We start from the raw sequence: 21176 nt of genomic DNA, 5'->3' as shown, positions 1-21176 counted from the left end.
GAAGAGCTCAATATTTTCGCAGATTATCTGTCTCATACTGTCACAACATAACGACAGCTTTAACAAATATGCAAAAAAAACAACAACTTTTTTTTATAAAAGTAACATACTGCAGCTTTAAGAATTCAAAAATATAAAATAAATAACATTAGCAAATACTACGTGGCCCAGGCAGAGCGTAAACATACAGTATTCATTGAATCACAGCTTTAATTTGGTATGCGCTGTTCAGATGTGACTGACTGACACCTACACATATCTGGAAGCCTTTGAACACAAAATCAGAGCAGCATTGGGAGATGTATGCTGTGGCTCCTTCAGAAATGTGCCGTCTGGTTGTGCGGCACAGTAGCATGAAGAGGGTAAGCTGAAATGAGCATGAGAGGGAAGGAGCGAGGGGATCTGAAAGTAAGCATCAGGACTTTTCTCGCGTTCCTGAAAGCTTTGCCTCCTGGTGATGGCTCAGTGCTGTAAAACTCAGCAACGGAGGCAACATCTGTTTGGCTTTAGTTTAATCTTTAGTTAAATCTAGCAAAAAAAAAAAAAAATCTGGGAAAGTGGTGATGGTGCAGGGAGATATGTGAAGCAAAAGCATTAAATGTGTGATCGTTGTGCTTCCTAACTTGATTTTTTTTCTTCTTCTTCTTGCATCCACACACGTGCGCGAGCGCCCTTGTGTGTACTGTTTGTCTAGACTGGGCCGAGAGCAAAGTCCACACTGCATAATCATTCTGAATTAGTAGCCATCTCAGGCAGGCTAGAGTACATTCATGGTATTCTCAAGAGTCAGCATTCTCCATTGATCCCTGTCTGGTGTTATGCAACTTGGAGACACTCATCAGCATCACAGGGGAGAAAAATTCCACTTGGGGCGGCCCCCTCGGAGCAACGCGCTCTACTTCCTGCTCAGCCTCTCTAATTGTTGTAATCACGGTGGCATTTTAGCCTCCTCACCCCATTTTGAGCTCCGTCTATCATGGCACCAATGTCGGCGGTGGACCACGTCACCATAAAGGAGATTCAGCTGCAGTAGAGGTGTGAGAATTACTTCCCCCATTAACAACAAACAGCTCTTTCATCTGAAAGGGTTTCATACAAATGGGTATTGCCAAGTCAAGGCAAACCCCTATATTTAATCACATTCTGCCATTCCCTACAAGGAAGCAACTCTCTCTCTCCTCCTCTCTCTCTGAATCACACCCCCACTGACACCAACCCGTTCGTCTGCGAAAACAGTGCCACCTCATGTCTCACCTCACAAGTGCAGAGCAGAGAATGGAAAAAACACACAGATGTCGGTACGATGAAGTGTGTGAAGCTCGCAGCATGGGTGTTACAATTTCATGGGAAGCCTCTTAGTTTGAGAAAAGAATTTCTTTCCATCTAAACATGAAATCAGAAGGTTTAAATAAGAAAACAAATAAGGGGCTAAAATGACTTGATTTTAACTTAAATCACAGTGTGTATACCAGCAAAGCGCCAACTTAAAAAACAATTCTCTTGACTTCCAAAGTAGAAGCGACATAAGGCTTCCCCCCCACTTCTAAACTGCAATTACAAAAGCTCCTCTGCTGCTGTGGGGGTTATCTCCCCATATTGTGCTCACACTCACTCAGCAGGGCCGCACAATACCAAAATGTTATCGCAGCAAAGCAAAGCAGACGCAGCATTGTTTCGGCATAGCCTGGGCAGGCCGAGTTGATATTTCTGATGCGTTTTCATGGTGGCCCAACGTTTGCTGTGCAAGTGTTTTTTTGTTGTGTGGGTTTTTTTTTTTCTTTTACAGGAGCGGAAGGGTCAGTGACAGCCCTCTTCGAGGCACGCATGTTGAAAGGAGGAGGGGAGAGAGCAATTAAATCACTCCCCGAGCAGCCTGGGATGACTCACACCACTGACTTCATACACAAAAGGAGGGGTGGGAGGGGAATGGGAGAGGGAAATAGAAAAGAGAAGATTGGCGCTGAGCTCACACTTAAAGATAATATCTGGAAACAAGCCAACAAAGAGTGTGATGGAAGCTCACAGTCTAATCCCTCAACCAGGACCAAAGCCATGTCAGAGAGAGGGAGCGTTAGAAACTCGTTTTATTTGGCAAACATATTGCATTCTCCTTCGCGTTTTCCTCCCTGCTCCTCGAACCGGTGACCCCGTCTTGACTACGTGGGCCTGAGAGAATGCACCTTTACATACGGATCTTTAGCAGATAACCTGGCCTCCACTGGCAAAGCAGCAAATTCATTGGGTGGGTCTTAAACCAAAACTGGAATAAAACTAGATCATCCAGTTAGACTACGCATGTACGCTGATGGCACAGTTTTATAAGTGGCTTTTAAAGACGTTACATCTGTCTGTGTAATTGGAGCCTTTTGCTGCATGAAAAGACATATCTCACGTTAAAGGTTAATGCTGTATCAACTTGTTTTCCTCATCTTTGTCCATCAGTAATGATTTAAGCCGGAAAAAAGGCAAATTATGGAAAAATAAATCTTGTGGTCCTAAGTAATTGATTATAAACTTTGAAAGTTTCATTGAATTGAGTTTATTTTTCTATGCTAGTATAGTATAGCTCTTTTACTCAGTTTTGTATGTACATTTTAACCATCATGTAATATCTTCATGTGCCCAAACTCGAGCGTGGCTTTGTATCCGTTTATTCTTGACAGATACCTTTATAAAAAAATAAATTTTTAAATATGGTGGGAGGTGAAATGTAATCACACCTTGTTTTAGTCAAGAGGAAAGCCAAAACAAAATGGAAAACATTATTTCTGAGAAAATGAGGGCAAGTGGTGCAAATTCTCCTGCAAAATCACTTGGACCGATGTGAGAAAAAATATCAACACCTGGATGGAAGACAGAAATATTTCAAATTTAAGAGATTTTACAACAATAAATGGGGAGAATGGATTTATTACTGTCTACTATTACCATTAGTTTGGATGTTTTGTTTTTGCTCGATTGAAAAACCAAATCTGATTTTTTTTTTTTTAAATCCATTTATGTCTGTCTCTTTATAATGGAAAGGTATATTTACTTTACTGCTATTCCATCCTAATTTAAATAACTCAGCTGACTATAAAGAAATGATTGTCCTTTAAAAAGGTAAGACGCCCTAAAAAGTATTCCTCTAACACAGTCTGGGACATTTTATGGACCCCAGGCCTCATTTATTCTAAGTTAGGTGTTGACTTTAATAATGCTGTTCGTATAAATGGGATAAAATATGCAAATGCAGATTATTTTTATGGCAATATTTAAGAGAGTATTTTCTATCTAGAGTACACAGAAAATACTTTGTTACCAGAATAAGATTAAAAATATTTTTTTACAACTGCATAATCAAAAAAACACATAATATTGTGTTTAGCCAATGGCCTTCAAAAACAGTTTTAGTTGTTCACATGGGAAAAATAACAGACCAGCCCTGTGTTGCTTCACTTCTTGCTGAAAATACATCTTACCACTAGAACTAATAAAAACAAAAATGACAACAACTATAAACTATAGTGTCTTTTACTTAAAATCCCATCACTAAATTAAAATGACAGGTCAACATTAAAGCCGTCTTAAAGCGAACAGAAGGGAGCAGACTGCCTTGCATGGAGGGGCAAGAGACTGGACAGCACAGACGCACAAGCAGAGATCATAGACGTCATGGAAAATGCACTCGTCAGAGGTGAAACACCACGATCCAAAGCAAATCACAGTGTGCTGTTTTTGATCTGCCAATGTTTACAACAAGCACGTCGTGTACAGACGCTGAGCGATCAGCTCTGCTCTGGTAACCTAGGAAAAAAAAAAAAAAAACATGTTCTCTCCAAGGATACAAGCGAGAGCCGGAGAGATTAAAGATTACAACACAGGTGGTCTTTAGCGGGGGTCTTGTAGGGAGGCCCGTAGAGTCTTCTCAGGGGGGGCAGGTGAGGATCTTACGTCTCCTTCCCTCACCCCAATAAAGAGATGCTCAGAAGCCATAGAGGGCAGGCTGGGAGACGTCAGGCGGTGGGGATTTACACGCTACACTTTGTGTTTATGGGCCTCAACTCTGTCTGAGTGCCTGCGAGACGGAGACGAGCACTTTCACAGCCGACATGAAATAAACTCATTACAGCCTTTGCGAGTGTTGGCAATGGGCCCCGCTCGCCAGCCAGACACGGCCCGGCTAGAATAAGGCTGCGAGTAATCTTCACACTGCGCTCCACTCGTACTTTCATGGCTACCCACCACCTTGTCAATATCTGCTGCTCTTGCCATCCTGACAGCCTTAGATATGCAAGACATGGCTGCTGCCGGATTTGCCTCTACACGGGACTTTTCCATTCCGCTCTCTTTCCATGAGATGAGTGTGAAGGCTGACTGTAAGATTGAGAGACAGCGGGGTTTCAAGCAAGACAGCACTTATGTGCATCTGAGCTATTAAAGAAAGACTGCATGCAAGGTAATGGACGAGGCTATTTGCTCAGTAAATGACCTGGCATTAACCTTGGAAATGTAGACATGCAAATGCACACGCGTGCTCCCTCGTGCATTTATGTTTACAGTACGAGTACACACACCAGATTACTGAAAGCGGGATTGTAAGTGCGTCGATCATTTCAGCTGTTATTTTATTAGAGATTTTGAACTCTGTTGACAATCAATCCAACCCTATTGCTATGTGGTTCATGATGAGCAAGTAGTTTCTGAAGTCAAGGCCTTTACACTTACTTGGAGTTACGTTTAACATTTTTACATCTTGGCACTTTACAAAGATTTTTTTTGTACAAACAGTATAAAAATTATGGCAGGTGTGAATGCTCAGCTCCCTTGAATCGATACTTTTAAGAGCCACCTTGCGGGGTTGGCAGCAGCCCATCTTTTGGGTCATTTTTCCACCATTTTTGCAGATCTGGAAACTGAAATGTTGCCAGTTCTTTGCAAAATAGCTCAATCTCAATCAGATTAGATGAAGAGCATGTTTTTGGATCTAGTCTTTGATTCTCAAAAGCATTTAGGTCAGGACTTTGATTGGACCATTTTAACACACAAATGTGTCTTGCTCAAAATCATCCCATTGTAGCTGTATGTTTAGGATCCTTTTGGAAGGTGACATTTATCCCTCACCTTTCTAATTCATAGAAGTTCATTCTCATAATGCAGTTTGTTAGTAAACAAAATGTTCAGCTTTAACTGCAGTAAAATATGGTTCAACAAAACATTGACTGAGACAGGGAAGCTGAATATGAAGGCATGTCATGTTTTTTTAATGATTCCTAAGTATAAACTACATGGAAATCTGTGGTCCTAATGTGTACAGTAAAGAAATAATAACTTAAGGGGACTTAAATACTTGCATAGCATACACACACAGAGGGATTCTCAAAGGAATACAGATGTTTGAATTATCTAAACAGCTTTCGCCACTGCATGAACCAAGACACATTTCAAAAGCCTCTCAGCAAGCACACTTCACATTTAATAGCATGCAGTGTAAAGGTGCAATTAGTAAATCTAATAATGGCTACATCCTCTTTTTTTTTCTCCGAAGAGTTTTTGCGGCGCTAGTGGCTCGTATTTTTTTGTATAGTAGGCAGACAGGAAGGAGGGTGAGGAGAGGGGGGAAGACATGCGGTAAAGGTCGTCGGGACCGGGAGTCGAACCCGCGTCGAGAACTAAGGCCTCCAAACGTGGGGCGTGCTAACCCCTTGCGCCACCACAGCACGCCCCAACATCCTCTTTTAGTGAGCTAGTTTAAGGAAACCGGTGTAGCTGCATAACATACTGGGACATTGGAATGTTAACAAAACCAGTAATATTTAATAAGAATCTACAAAAGATAACTTATTTACAAGAAAGTAATTATAAGTACATCCCACCTGAGCCAAAGTGTGAAAGTCTTAAAAGGTGCTTTTAATTGGCTTTAAAGAGATCCAATCACTTCCACTAAATATGACACAAAACAAGCTAGTGTGACAAATGTAATTATAATGTAAAAAAATATATATTTTTAAAATTCAGTTTTATGCTATTTTCCTATTTTTCAGTTTAATAATTTTGATCTCCATTAAGAGAAGTGTCTCCACACTGGAGTCATAAAGCCACGCTCCTTTGATGTACTGCAGAAAAAAATTATTTTTAGTCAGATTTTTTTTAAATGTGTACGAAACCTCTCCTTGATGATTGGTTGATACAAAATATCTTGAAGTAGATGCCCACGTTTCATACCCAACCAAAACTGCAAAGGTACATAATGGCAAAGAGGCAAAATGATTAGCTGTGGGTAAGGACTCTACTTCTACAATTTATGCCCCAATTTTATTCCAACTTGTTGCCATTTTGTCTCCTACCAACACCTTTTCTCACGTGTAACAGAAACCATTTTAATAAATGAAACATTGTTCCATCATATCTCCCATGTTTTAAAGATCTAACTTAACATTGTGTATACTTTGGTGTTTGGTGAGTGAATAAATATTGGTGAAAAGTCAGGGTTTCCCTCAGTGTATTGTAAGCCTGGTAGGTCACCAGGCTTTACTTGCATCCCCACCAGGCTAAGAGATTTTAGGGAACTTTTCATGTTTGCCTTTTTAAGACTGCATAATTGTTGTTTAGGTATTGTTAATAATGTATCCCAATAACACATATCTACCTAGTGACATTTTCAAATTTCCTGTCAACTTTAAACATTTTTTTTAACTCAAAGACACGATGGGCCACTGGATGAATACCACCGAGCTTGGGAAGTTTTCTGGGGGAAACCCACAAATTAAATTAAAACAAAGCTACATTATTAACATATTTGGCTCATTTAAGAAAATAAGTATAATAATTTTATCTTTTTAATTTTTGCAATTTAAAAACTTGCATTTTATTATAAATAGTGGAGTAAATGAGCGAAAGGTAAAGATTTAAGCAGGTAAAGGGAAGCAAAGTTATATATTAAGAAGCGTCCACCTGGTATGTGGGGACAAAACAAAGAAAGTATTAACGAGCTGTTTAAAAAAAGTGAATTAAAATATATATAAAATGTACAAATTTAGGTTTAAATAAGGTTATTCTAAAAAAAACTGCATACAAAAAGAAGTAATGAGTCCTTTCTGGACACCATGACATATCTCCACTTTAACACTGTCATAATCAAAAAAGAAAAAAGAAAAAAACATCTTTAGGTATTTATCTTCATAAAGCAGAAATTGCACTGGTATCAAGAAAATGCAAACAAAATTCCACTTTGGACACAGTGGCACACACTCACACAGACACCCAATTTCATGCAGAAACAGACACCCAAAGGCCAGGGAGCACATTGATATTCCACACTTGTATTACTGCTGACAGCTCCACAGCATCACACTGTCTGAGGAATTGGACACGAGGTATCCTGACACTACAATGGAGATGCTGTTACAAAGCTGCTCTGGAGCAGGGAGCTTCCATAATCACAACGAGCAACAGCCCCATACACACACACACACGCACGCATGCACACGCACACACACACACACGTATACACAGAGGTACACAGGTGCTGGGGCCCTTGCACTGTCCTTGACACACAAAAACAAACAGCACAGGAAAGCTCGCCACGCTGTTTAAGTTAGCAATGCGTATAAGCATATAATTACTTTGACAGCTCTTTGATTTATTCAGCAGGTATGTTCGATATATGTAAGCATTGCATGCATTCATCTTTTAGTTGGCAATTCAATACGAAGATCTGCCAGCTTCAGACGCAACCCCACTTCAGCCTCAGTATCAGTTCAATAACATTGAACCAGACAAAGGACGTTACCTTCAAGTCTTTCTTCATAAATAAAATAATTGGAGCCGTTTAATTGCTGAGTGGCTCCATTTGGACAGTTAGTGAAGCCATTTGTCTATTACAGCGAGTACACATATACGTCTGTACATTCTCCATCAGAGCAAGCAACTCAGACGGAAACAAAAGCATTTTATACATGAAGGAAATCAAACATTAGCATTGGAGGGCAAATTAGAGAGGCAATATTGACAAAGCAGAGCAAACGGATATGTAAGGTGAAACACTGAGACTGCAATGGACGTATGTCTGAGTTAAGCCAGAAGAAGAGCAAGGGCAAAAAGAAAAAATGCTTTTACGACACTGCCCCCATCTGTCGAGCAGCGGGACTGAAGGGAAGCGCACTGTCATTCTAGGCATTTTGCACCAGCTACACTTCAAAGGAGTGTGCTCAAAAGAACTGCGAGTCCTTTCATACTGATAATTCTTATGATATATCCAATGGCTGTATAGGTCTAAAGGGAAAGCTGGTTTTTGATTTCATGTTGTCCAAAGCGGACGTCTAGATAATGCCAACACTAGAAAGGGAGAGAGAGAAGAAGCATCTGGAGATCATTAAGAATGTGTGTGCTTAGCTAGTATGATGTGGATCAAAATTAGACACTGAATATTTTCTGCATCCTAGGCAGAAATGCCTCCTCAGTGATGAGGCAAAGTAGGGGTTGGATAATCGAGCCCTCTGTAGTGTGAAAAGTAAAACTCAACATTAAGAACAGAAGATAATCTCCTCCATTTTCGCTCCCAAAAAACCCGCTGTGAAGTGCTAGTTTCCCCATTCAAAGGGAAATACAGCTGATGGCCCATAAAAAGTACTAGCTACTACTCCATTTTCAAGGTTTTTTCTTTCTTTAGTTCGCTCCCCACCCCCTTCCATTCTTCATGGATACCAGCCAGCTCATATCCCGTCAATAAGCTGTTAATGGACTCTAGCATTCAGGTACAAGTGTCTGCAGAAGAAAAGTAGGCAGATAAAGGCAAGCCTCTGGCATACAAGCCTGAGGGACGGAGAGCCTTTGATGAGCAGCCGGCTGAGGACAGAAAAGAAGGGTGACGAACAGTGGAGCACCCAAATATAGCAGCAGAGTCATGGAGTCAGTCAGAGCTCGGGGCGGCTAATTTCTAACAATGACAAGCCATACATAATTTAAATTAACTGTGGTGTGTGCAAAAGTTTGCTTTAGCAAACTAAAATATGCCTAGGTCTTGATTTTCTTCAAACACAGAATCGCATTTGAATTGTCATTTCATTGCTTGAGTTTGTGAAGGATGGACCAGAATAATTCTCAAATGAACATGCCTGAGTTGAAATCAACGCAAGATTTGGCTAATAAAAAGAGCCAAAGAGCTCCCTCAAGGGTTTGTAAGGTAATAATGATGTGAAAGTTCTTCAATCATACTTTATGATCTAAAATATAACAATTAACAGAAGGTAATTAATTAGAAAGTGTAAATGACTTTGGGATCTCCTAGTGTCTTTCCAAAGTGTGAGTGTGAGTTAACAATATGCAAAGAAAAAATGACATGACAGGATCATAATAGCTAAACTTACAATATTTGACAAAGAATTCAAGTTTCTATCTTGGAAAAATCTGTACAAATTGTAATATCATTTTGTATGCATTCTCAGTTTTAACTCCCTTCTCTCTTTTTTCCTTTGAGACACACTAAGCTTACCAAAAAGCAGTAAAAAAGACTAGACAGATTGGAAATGTGTTGGCTTATGTTAATATAGATTTGTCTCAGACTTCCATGGTGTGTTTCATAAACTATACAGGCTGTAGGCTCACACGGTCACGGTCTGCTATGCAGATTAAGGTATACCAAGGTTTAAACAGGTCAGCAATACAAAACTGCTAAAAATGTGTCATACTGTTCCTCTACTTTAAAGACTTTTTCTTGAGATTCCAAGAGAAAGTTCTGTGGAAAGCTTTTTGCTGGCTATGTCGAGCGTAGAGCTGCCGGTTGCTCTTCCTGACCATGTATTCTGCTAGTCAGCTGCCTTAAATGACATCTTTCTGTCACTTACGAGAAATGCAGCTTAGGCTATTGGAAATATGATCAATCGCAACAAACGGCGATTGATAATATTTCAGCTGCTGTTGAAATATTAAGTTGTACAAACTAGAGGAACACCGCCCTTCCCTCTTAACAAGCTACAACTTAGCTTGCCATCATTAGTGCGTGAATGTGCGTATGAATGAGTGAGTGACTTGTGTAAAGCACTTTGGAGCCCTTGGACTTGATGAAGTGCTACACCAATGCAGACCTTATTTTTCATTACCTTATTTTTGAAATATAACTTGATTACGTCTGTAATACTTAACATTTCATATTGTTTTATGAGCTGTATGAAAACTGTGGATTACCTGCTTCAACAGCTTCAAAATTTCTAAAACTGAATAGGCTTGAGTAAGTAATGTGTTTAATATCTGCTCCCTTAATTGTTTTTATGTAGAAATCTTTTGTTACTGATCTGTTCATGCACTGAAAGATGCAAAATAAACAATCTACCAGTAGTTGTTGTCAAGGCTCTGTCTCAATCACAGAACCCTAATTATGATAGCGTCACCGCCATGTCACTCTTACTTTACCCAGCTAGTAGGAATCTACCTGTGGATGCAGCTGGTATGCTCCAGCAGCAAGAGGGAAGCTGTGATACTTTCCAAGCACAGATCAGCATCCATTCAACACCTTTTATCACAGCCCACTACACACAAAGAGATCAACATATGGCTGCAGGCCCCTTCTCCCCGGTCAGAGCAACAATCACAGCATATAATCCATATCAATATTTTAACGATCCCACAAGGCAGCCTTTTTAGAACTTGTTGAAATAATCATGAGATACTTGTTGGGTAATGCACTTTGCTTCAATGAGTAAGTGGTGTGAAAAAAAAAAATTAAAAAAAAAAAATAGCTGAAAACCAACGAGACAGAGGCAAGCCAACAGAGACAGCTCATTATGTATGCACTACAGCAGGGGTGTCAAACTCAATTTCACCAAGGGCCACTTCAGCATATTGGCCACCCTCAACGGGCCACATTGACGGTATAAATCAGGAATGCCCAAGTTCAGTCCTTCAGACTGCAACTTTTAGATGCGTCCCTGCTAAAACATACCGCAGACAAAAAGTTGACTTCCCTCATTAGCAGCAACTCAGTTCTGTAGAGGCCTATGAACGAGTCAATGATCCAGGTGTGTTAGAGAAAAAACGCATCTAAAGTTGCAGAGTAATAGGTCTGGAAAACTAGACTTGGGCAACCCTAGCATAAATGTATGAAAATACAATGTTAAAAATAAATTAAACACCACCTCATATTGTTAAATAACTGATTTTATGTATTCAAGTTTTAAATATTACATTTGAGTTTGCATGGATGTAAAATTACTGCTCAGTTTAAAAATTACATATTTTTAAACTGAGCAGTTTAAAAATATGCTCAGTATTTTTAAACTGCTCAGCTAAACTTCGCTCTTTAGCTTGTTAGCTTGTCGATGTTTCAGTTTTATTCGCTGGGAAAATTAATCTTTGTCTGCTTTAAAGATAAGCAGACAAAGAATAAAAACAAGTTTTGATATTAACTCTCAACTTCATTCACAAACCTTTTTCGTTATTTATTACACAACGAACATGTATTTCACATAAGAACAAAACAATGAGGTGATGTTGCCTGTCCTTGAACACAAAGCTGATCCTCTTCAGCCTGTCACCAACTCACACATCCTCATTGTGTTCTGTAAATAAACACAAAACACAAGCAAAATCAATAAACTATATGCATATTCCAGTATACTGAGTTTTGGTTTTACATTCATTCTATTTAAATTTAGTTTGTTCGTGCTTACCAATGTTTTCTGGCACCGTTTTCCCCTGGTCGATGTCCGGTTTTAGTTCTATTCTGTGGCAATCCGCAAAACGGCGTGTAGGTTTTCGTCAGTAATGCGCGATCTGGTCTTGGTCTTGTTTAAATTCATTATTGAAAACACAGATCGGTGCTTCCAAACATGGACAAAACACGAGCTGCGTGGAGTCGAAGCTGTGGCATCAACTCAGGGGGCAGTAGATGGTAAAAGTCCTCGATTGAAACATCGCGGGACTTCGCTCTTTAGCTTGTTAGCTTGTCGATGTTTCAGTTTTATTCGCTGGGAAAATTAATAATCAGCTTGAGGTGACTCTGCTGCACTCTAGTGGTGAGAAGCCGTAATGTTGGCTGCTAAGAATCGGAAGGCATTATGGGAGACGTAGTTTGTAGTCAATTCATGCTCAAAACCTATTTTAAGTCAATCAACGGGGCTGTAAAACGGTGGCGGGGGGAAGAGGGCCACATAAAATAACGTAGCGGGCCACATGTGGCCCGCGGGCCTTGAGTTTGACACAGAAACTTCAACACATTTGCACATGTGCACTACAGCGAAACCAATCTTTGTTGAGCCTATCCTCGATTGTTTTTAAAGGATACTTTACTGGACGCAATCAAATTAGCAAGAACATCACTGATACGGGGTAATAACCCTAAATTGAATTTCTGCACAGCCTAAAGTGTCCCCCCTTTGCAGAATCAATTGCTGTGAAAAGAAAAGGAGGGCAGGGAGAGGGTATTCATAGTTAGCAGACCTTTAAAAAGTACACCAGAGATGAAGGCATGAGAGGGCTATTTTCACGCTCCGGGGCCTGCCCGTCTGCTTGCCCACTACTACACCAGATGCAGTCTCTCCAATTATGCTAGCTGGTTTGAATTACCTTCGAACTCCCCTCGTTTTTCTGGGTGAGGCTTCCGTTACTACATTTGCATGAATTTGACTGTTTTTGGTACCACGAGTCGCAACACAGCGTGTTCTGGCAGCCTTGCATCTGTGCTAAGTGAACACACACTATGACAACAACAAGCAATTAGCCAGACAGCCTCTTGTTAGCCGTGCCACTGGCTGACACCGCCGTGTGTTATGCTGACGTGAGCCAAGGATATCACTTTACTCAGCTATTTGTTGTGGCTCACTCGTTACTGTAACACAATGACATTTTGTCCGTTTTGCTGACACTCAGAACAACAAATAGGGAGATGTTTGATGAAAACACTCTTAGGCTTTTAAAAGTTAAGGGTCAGAGGTCAATGCAACACTAAATGAGCCCTTATATTTTGGCATTAGTTTAAACAAAAACCAACAATTCCTCCCCACTATGCCTGTGTGCAGTACTAGGTAAGTACTGGACAGAGTTTTACTGAGGGAGATTTAATAGGCTGATTTCTAAAGTAAGATAAGGCTTTCTGTATGACATCCTACTCATGTGTTGCCTTGTGTTCTTCTCCCCCAAGTATTGTTCGTACAATGTGACTATTGGCAAAGCCTGCAAAGTGAAATCGTATCTAGTGATATGGGAACGCGCTCCAGTTATTGGGCTATGATGACACAGTGGATTACAGAGAAGGTTGCAGCTGGTAATCCCTTGATGGGATCTCCGTAACCAAGAGACGGTCACCCACATAAAAATATGAACACAGTTTTCTGACTTACAAGGAAAAATAAGTAATCAATTTGACCTTTATTAGTTATCCCTCTGGATAATGACTGTTGGGTTTGACTGAAAACAGAAAAACAAAGAAATGCACATTCACATTGCAATTCAATACCTACCCAATCGTTAACTGTTTTTAGACTCTCTTTTGGTGCCAAAACACACCTTATTTGTTTACATATGGACTCCACAAGACCTCTGAAGGTGTGCTGTGGTATCTGGCACCAAGATACTTGCAGCAGATGCCGTTAAGTCCTATAAGATGCAAGGTGGGATCTCGATGGATGAAAATTTCTTGTCCAGCATGGCCCACAGATGCTTTATTGGACAGAGATCTGGGTCAAGTCAAGTCAAGTTGCTGTGCCCCTCGAATCATTCCTGACTCTTTTTTGCTTTGTGGCAGGGTGCATTACGTGTTGAAAGATGCTAACGCCATCAAGCAATTCTGATTGCTTGAAAGAATGTACATGGTTTACAACCACACTTCGCTAGATCATGGATGTTAATTTGAAATCCACATGAATGGAAGGATTCAAAAACTCGCAGCAGAACGTTGTTCAAACTATCACTGCAAGTCAGTAGTGATGGCGTGATGGCTCACCCGGGTGTTCATGAGGGTAGGGTTAGGCTTATGGTTAGTCTACCACACTTACCCGGACACTGTGTGATGTAAGATGAAATGTGATTTATCAGACCAGGTCAACCCTTTATAACCTGGTCTAGTTCTGATGATCATGTGTCAATTGTTGGTGCTTTGGGTTGTGGACATGCGTCCCTGACCGGTCTGCAGCTATATAGCCCCATATGCAACAAAATGCAATATGTATTTTCTCATAAAATGAACCTCAAGATCTTAAGCAATTTGATCTTCATTTGCTTAAAGTCTGACCACACCGGAGAAGCGTTTCTTCCTATGCACATCACCCAAGGCTACGCATGAACTTGTAATCAGTTTGCCAATTATCCTTTCTTAGATCCCTTTTGATAGATAGTACCACTGTAGACAGAGGACATGTCTCACAAGCTACAGATTTGTAGATGTTTTCACCTAGTCATCTAGCCATTACAATCCTGCCTTTGTCAAACTGTCTCAAATCCTTTTGTTTGCTTTTAACTATTGGCTTTGAAGACAAAATGTTCTCTAGCTGCCCAATACACACCACCCACTAACAGGTGCCACACTGTAGAGATAATAAGTGTTATCCACCATTTATTCACCCTTTCAGTGATTGTAATATTATTTTATATACCACAACCAATAGATGAAGATTTGAATTCGTCTGTGTTATTTGACAATGTGTGGTGGGATATCTTTTCAGTTTCTAATAAGCCAAACAAGGTTCGCACTGCATGTACCTTTTGTCTCATTGTACTGTGATACAGGGGAAGTCTATAGTATCAAACCTGACTTCAACTAATTCACTTAGTGCTCCAGTTAGCAGAGAGAAAGTGAATCATTGTGCGAGCTACAATAGCCCATTACCTGTGAGTTAGCTCCATCAGTCCACGACACCTCCTCCCCATCCTCCCCCCCAGCGTGGAGAACGAGTTAGGCACTGAATGCCAGACAGCAAGTAATGAGCAGGCCGCAAGCCCATTTGTGCTGGGAGAGAATAGGTCCCTAATGAACCACTGAAGACACTTAGGTCCACTGAGTCAGGACTGAAATGTGCAGCTGATGGCCAATAGGAGCTTGTGCCAATTCCACCAGAAAAAAAGGGGGAAAAAGTGACATGAATTTGGAAGATAAAACTTTCTTCGTAGATTTTGTATGTTCGCCAAAGACTGATGATGTGTCAGCCACAGACCAGCTGGGAAAAACTTTATGGTTACAAAAATATGCCTTCTTCATCCCCGTGATGACATACTCAGTCTCTTTTTATTCACCGTGTCAGGCAATGCTATCAAACCAATCCAGGCCATTTGTTTCTTGTTTTTTTAGGACGACACAAGCTCTTCTCCTGGAGTAAAATCTTTGGGTGCGTGAGGAATGAATTCTCAGTTGCAACATAAGTCTAAGCCACGCCACTATTTTGTATTTTGAAATACGAGAAGATAACTTCCTCATTGCACTTTCTTAGTCGCAGCAGAAAAACTGCACTTCCAGCATTTTTCGTCGAGGGCGTCAAGCTCTCCCCACTGCACCTCACGGAAAAGGTCAAAGCGTCTTTGCTTTAAGAAATCATAAAAAGTCATAAAAAGAAAACATCTCAATGTCAAAGATTTAAAACACTGTAAAAACTAAACTCAAATGGCTTCCCATGAAAAGTAGGCCACCGCTTATACAGCGAGAGCATCTGTATAACTAGAAAAACAGTCTCTGTAGACCTCTCTAAACAGTCTCTAAACAGGGAGGTTTATGACTCCCAGACTACAGGCATGTTATATTGGGGAGTGCCCTCATTTGAACTGCTGTTTGGCCTAATGAAGCCTTTGTTGAGAAAAAAGAATTACAAGCCTACAGCTTGGTGACAGACGGTAGTAATTCCCTCAACGGTAATGAAAGGATAGGAGAAGTGGAGACACCCACCCAGTGCGTGGACGGCCAGCATTGGAAGCAGCAGGAGGCCTAGCATGATGCTTCAGGATGGATTCAAACAGCGGGTTCACGTCTTCAGACACAGCACTGCAGAGGGGGGGGGGGAAAACTGAGATTCAATACGAGAAATGTTGAAATAATTAGGACAATACAGTAGCATGGCAATATGGTAAGAAGTGTGGTGCAGAGTGTGATCCAGGGCAAGATTTAGCAAAGAAACATCTATAGGTACTATGAGCTATGACTACAAGCCCTTAATGGAAAATGAGAGCTTTAATGTTGACATGTATTTATGATTGAGACTTTTATTTTGAAGGATAAAGGGAAGTTCTTTTTGAGCTTTTTCCCCGATAGTCTCATCGCCTATCTTGCTGAAACACTTGGTTACATGAAGAAGTCTCTATACGGCTTCGAAATGATTTATCTGGTAGCACATTAGGCACTTTCTAAAAGACAAGCAAGCACTGTGAGAACATGATTACCATTAGCTGCTAACAAAGCTAAAGCTAGCTGCTAACTTTGCATTGGTGCTGAACAAAGGGGCTTTATCACTGTTTCAAAGAGTCTGACCTATAATTAATTATATAAGTTAAAAGCCTAAAAACTGCCCAAAACTGAACGTTAAGTATTTAAAGATGAAATTTAGATTTAAGAAACCTTACTCTACTTATAAATACACAAAAATGGGTCACCTCAGAATTACACAAGCACTGATAACACAAACATAATAGTGAAACATAGACCACACCGACTTCTGAAGCCTAAAATCAAATTTGTTTATTTCCCCCCAAAAATACTAAGATTTTGTCATACAAAAAATTGGATGCATCGTTAGTCCATGGAGGATATGGAAAGCCTATGGTGCTGTACCACCCAGTATGAACATCTTTGAAGACTGAAATTGTTTTTCTGAAGAAAAAGATCTGAAGGTTTCTCTGAAGGTGACTACCTCAGCTTGTTTTTCTCTGGCTTCCTTTAGGGTTTTCCTTTTTCTTTTAGTAGAAAAAAGCTGTAATGACAAATGGGGACTTCCAAAGTTGAGTGGAAACAGTCAAGTCATACTCTCTGCTTTACAAGTAAAAAAAACACACACACACTACTTTAGAAGGAAACAGAGATAGAAAAGGCTATCTTCCCTCTTCTCTACCCTCAAATGTATTCAATATTTATGTGATATCCATTTCTGCTACACTGGTAGAGGCCACTGTTTGTCTATAAAATACTATGAGAAAATCTTCACTGTGATTTTTCTTTTCTCCCCGAGATAAGAGGTCATCATTTAACAAAGAGAGAGCAAAAACACTGTGGATATCTCAGTTGTTCTTCTTTCTCAAGTGCATTACATTGTACAGGTACATCTCAAATAAAATGAGGAAATTATGACTCCCAATTTTTTTCTGTCACTCCTTTCAGATATTAAAACTCATAAATTACATAGCTTCATTGCGCATGGAGCGAAATATTTGCAGACTTTATTTCTTGTAATTTTTATGATTATGGCTCTCAGATAATGAAAACCCAAAAATCAGTCTCTCAGAAAATTAGAATCGTCCCCAACATCAATAAAAAGGACATTTAAGGCTTCTGAAAAGTATTTTCATTTTTATGTACTTAGTATTTGGTTGAGCCAAATAATTCCTGCATGACTTGCAGGAATTACAAATTCAATGTGGCGTGGCCTAGAGGAGATCGCCCTGACTGTGCTGAGGTGTTCAGGAATTCCCGGCGGCTATGACAGTGACCTGACCTCGCTCCTCTTCCTTTTGACAATGAGTCAGGAATAAAATTTCTTATCTAAATGTCAACATGTTACAATTACCGTACAATTTTAAAAGATTTTTTAAAATCTTTTGTAAAAATGGAAAGAATATACACCGTGTTCCAAATTATTATGCAAGTGATATTTTCTCAGATTTTCTTAAATGCAAATGATGCTCAGTATAAGTTTCAAGTCATGAACTGTTACAGTATAAATCAAATTTTACTGAACAAAGCTCCCCATGAGAACAGTATTTTTTTTTTCAAAAATAAGAAACTCAAAATGCACTGTTCCAAATTATTATGCACAGCAGATTTTCTAAACATTTTATAGATTATAAAGAACTGCAAACAGTCATTCTTTGAATGTGCAGCATTAAATGGTCACATGTACTAAAATCAAAGCTATTTCAATCAAACAGAGTTACATGTTAACATTGAACCCCTTCTTTGATATCACAGCACAATTCTTGCATCCATTGAACTTGTGAGTTTGTGGAAAGTTTCTGCTTGAATTTCTTTGCAGGATGTCAGAATATCTTCCCAGAGCTGCTGGTTTGATATGAACTGCATTCCACCCTCAGATCTTCTGCTTGAGGAAACTCCAAAGGTTCTCAATAGGGTTGAGGTCAGAGGAGGATGGTAACCACACCATGAGTTTCTCCCCTTTTATGCCCATAGCAGCCAATGACACAGTGGTATTCCTTGCAGCATGAGATGGTGCATTGTCATGATGAAGATGATTTTGCTACGGAAGGTGCATCTCTTGTTTTTGAACCATGAAAGAAAGTGATCAGTCAGAAAGTCCGTATACTTTGCTGAGGTTATTTTCACACCTTCAGGGACTCTGAAGGGTTCGACCAATGATTCTCTCCCCATGGTTTCGGCCCACAGCATGACTCCACCACCTCCTTGCTGACGTCACAGCCGTGTTGGGACGTGGTGGTCATCCACCACCAATCCACTACTGCGTCCATCTGGACCATCCAGGGTTGCACAGCAGTCATCAGTGAACAAGTCTGTTTGAAAATTAATCGTCATGAACGGCTGGGCCCACTGCCACCGTTTCTGCTTGTGAGCTCTGGTTAGTGGTGGCTGAATAGCAGGTTCATGCACCACAAGCCTCTGGAGGATCCTCCACCTTGAGGTTCCAGAGGCACCAGCAGCTTCAAATAACTGTTTGCTGCTTTGTAAGGACATTTTAACAGCTGCTCTCTTAATCCAATGAATGTGTCTAACAGAAACCTTCCTCATTCTGCCTTTATCTGTACAAACCCATCTTTGTTCTGAATCAGCCACAAATCTCTTCACAGTACGATGATAACGCTTCAATTTTCATTAAATATCTAATGTTTTCATACCTTGTCATACGGCACTACACTATCTGATGATTTTCATCAGCAGAGATCCTTTCTCTTTCCCATATGAAACCTGTGGCCTGCTTAATAATGTGGAACATCCTTCTTAAGTAGATTTCCTTTAATTGAGCTCACCAGACAAAGTAATCAACCCAGGCCTTAATTATAGTGATTCAAAGAGCCCTGACACACAATACCATCTATAAATTTAATAACACAACAAAAACTTTCATCTTTATGACACTTAAATCCAATTTGCATAATAATTTGGAACACGGTGTAAATACACTCGTCCTTAACATGCATTCAAGATTGATTTTGAACTTTTAAAGATGCATTTTAAATGTTTTTTTCATCAAAGTGTGATTATAAAGAGCACAACTTCAACACATTTTAAAAACATGAATTTGGGGTACAAGTGTTAATTAAATGTAAGTTTTCTCTAGAGGGGATGTGGAAATTATTGTAGATCCAAAAATATTTTTAAAAATTTGCAGGTTTGCCTTATTAAAATAAGGGCAATCCAGTCTGTTTTTTCTTTTAGGCTCAATTTAAAAAGGAGGGGAAGGAAATGTCTATTCTCAGCTATAAGAACAGGATTTGGTTTACTTTCTTTGAAGATGCTTGCTGTATTCATCCAGGTTTAATAAATTAATTAAAAGCACACTGGAATCCACAAAAGTCTGTTCTAACATAAAACTCACTGGATAAGATGTTGGGCTATTTACTACAAACTAAAAGAGAATGGAACACCTTGGACAGCCGTAGGACAGCTTAATAAAAATGAAAAAAAAGACTAAACACAAATCGTTTGATTTTATCTCCAAGAGGTTTTAACTTGGACAGAACAGAGTGGGCCAGCACAGAAGAGATCACAAAATATAATTGAAGAAAGTTTAGAAATAGATAAAACGAGCTGACATTAAACTTCTAGACCCCAACTTTATTAAAGGTTTTTGGGTTCACCTGAAAACTGAGTGAGTCAGGAAAGAAATCAAATGAAATACGTAGGCAGAATCACACAAGGACATTGTTAGTGGGAGCAAAAAGCATTTGGCTTGCAGCATTAACACAAATACATTTCTTTAATTTCTTTGTACATAAAGAATTACATGTCAGCTTGTTTCGTATAAGATGAGAGCCACCCAGCAGCTGCTATAAGCACTGTCTGCTTGGGATGGTGCCCAACGCGCTGCCTGGTGGATATTCCGCTTATCAGCTATTATGGCTTGGTGCTATGAATCATTTCAGCTCTGTAGCTCCACCCCATGGTTCACCCAAAGGATTTTCCATGCGTCTCTTTTTATAGCTTCAGCAGAAAGGATGTGGGCTGAAATTTGGGCTCGGCATTCAGTTTCCATCACAGCTTTGCTTGCCGTTTGTTCAACAAAGGCCCAGACAGAAGGACAAGTAGAAATGTTTGTAAGATTAAAAAAAAAAAAAAAAACTCCACCACAGAGAGGTTGGAAAAGGTTCATTGAGCTGAGATTCAGAAGAGGGAATAAACAGTCAATGACAGAAAAGGGCAGATGCATACCACAATTATCCTGAGCAGAAATCTGCCAGCAGCACGAACCACAGAGTCTGACTCAGGCTGGCCAGACAGCAGGAAGCCAACAAAGGGGTTTTCACTGAATGAGTCAAGCACTTTGCGTCTTTGCCGCCACCTTACCAGCGTGCGTCCTCTATCCTCCCTTTCATTTCACCACTCACCTCAGTGGAAGTGATTAAAAATAGCTGAATCAACTCACACAAGTGGAAAACTCGAAGAAAATCAGGTCAGTATTTAGGATCAGGGAAGATAGTCGCAATCGCTGCTGTACGCCGATGTGTCAAAACCATGACCAGCTTGCAGGGATGTTACCGGCGGTAGCTTATAATGGAGCCATTTAAAGCCCATTACGTCTGAGAGGAAAGAAGTCGCTGGAAGACTGTGACATCCTGAAAGTGTGGCTTCCTTTCCGAGAATGGCTGTCAGCGCATGAGTCATAATCATCCATGTATTTCATTTTGTCACAATGTAAAGGACTATTAAACTTTATATGGAGGTCAAAAAAAGACAAACGCTTTTTGGGGGAGTTTACACAGATCATTAAGATTTAAAGTAATGCCGTGTCACCCCAGTAGGCTTTAGGGAAATTTCGCTGAGGGCTAGGTATCTTCCAACAGTTTGGTATCTATGCTTCTCTTTAGTCCACTCCTTTTTT

The 21176-nt window shown here is 40.0% G+C and overlaps 1 protein-coding gene across 2 annotated transcripts in view; it reads right to left on the bottom strand.

The window, feature by feature from the left end:
• Positions 1-21176, bottom strand: part of cd276 (CD276 molecule) — an 87359-nt gene that overhangs the window by 62271 nt on the left and 3912 nt on the right. For both annotated transcript variants that reach the window (XM_028015459.1, XM_028015460.1), the window contains exon 2: positions 15845-15940. In XM_028015459.1, the coding sequence (XP_027871260.1) occupies positions 15845-15890 (46 nt within the window). In that variant the 5' untranslated portion in view covers positions 15891-15940. The remainder of the gene's footprint in view (positions 1-15844; positions 15941-21176) is intronic.

The sequence above is a fragment of the Xiphophorus couchianus genome, chromosome 4 (assembly GCF_001444195.1).
Source record: "Xiphophorus couchianus chromosome 4, X_couchianus-1.0, whole genome shotgun sequence".
NCBI lineage: Eukaryota > Metazoa > Chordata > Actinopteri > Cyprinodontiformes > Poeciliidae > Xiphophorus > Xiphophorus couchianus.
Note: the sequence above shows the minus strand (reverse complement) of the source record. Positions and strands in the feature narration are given on the sequence as shown.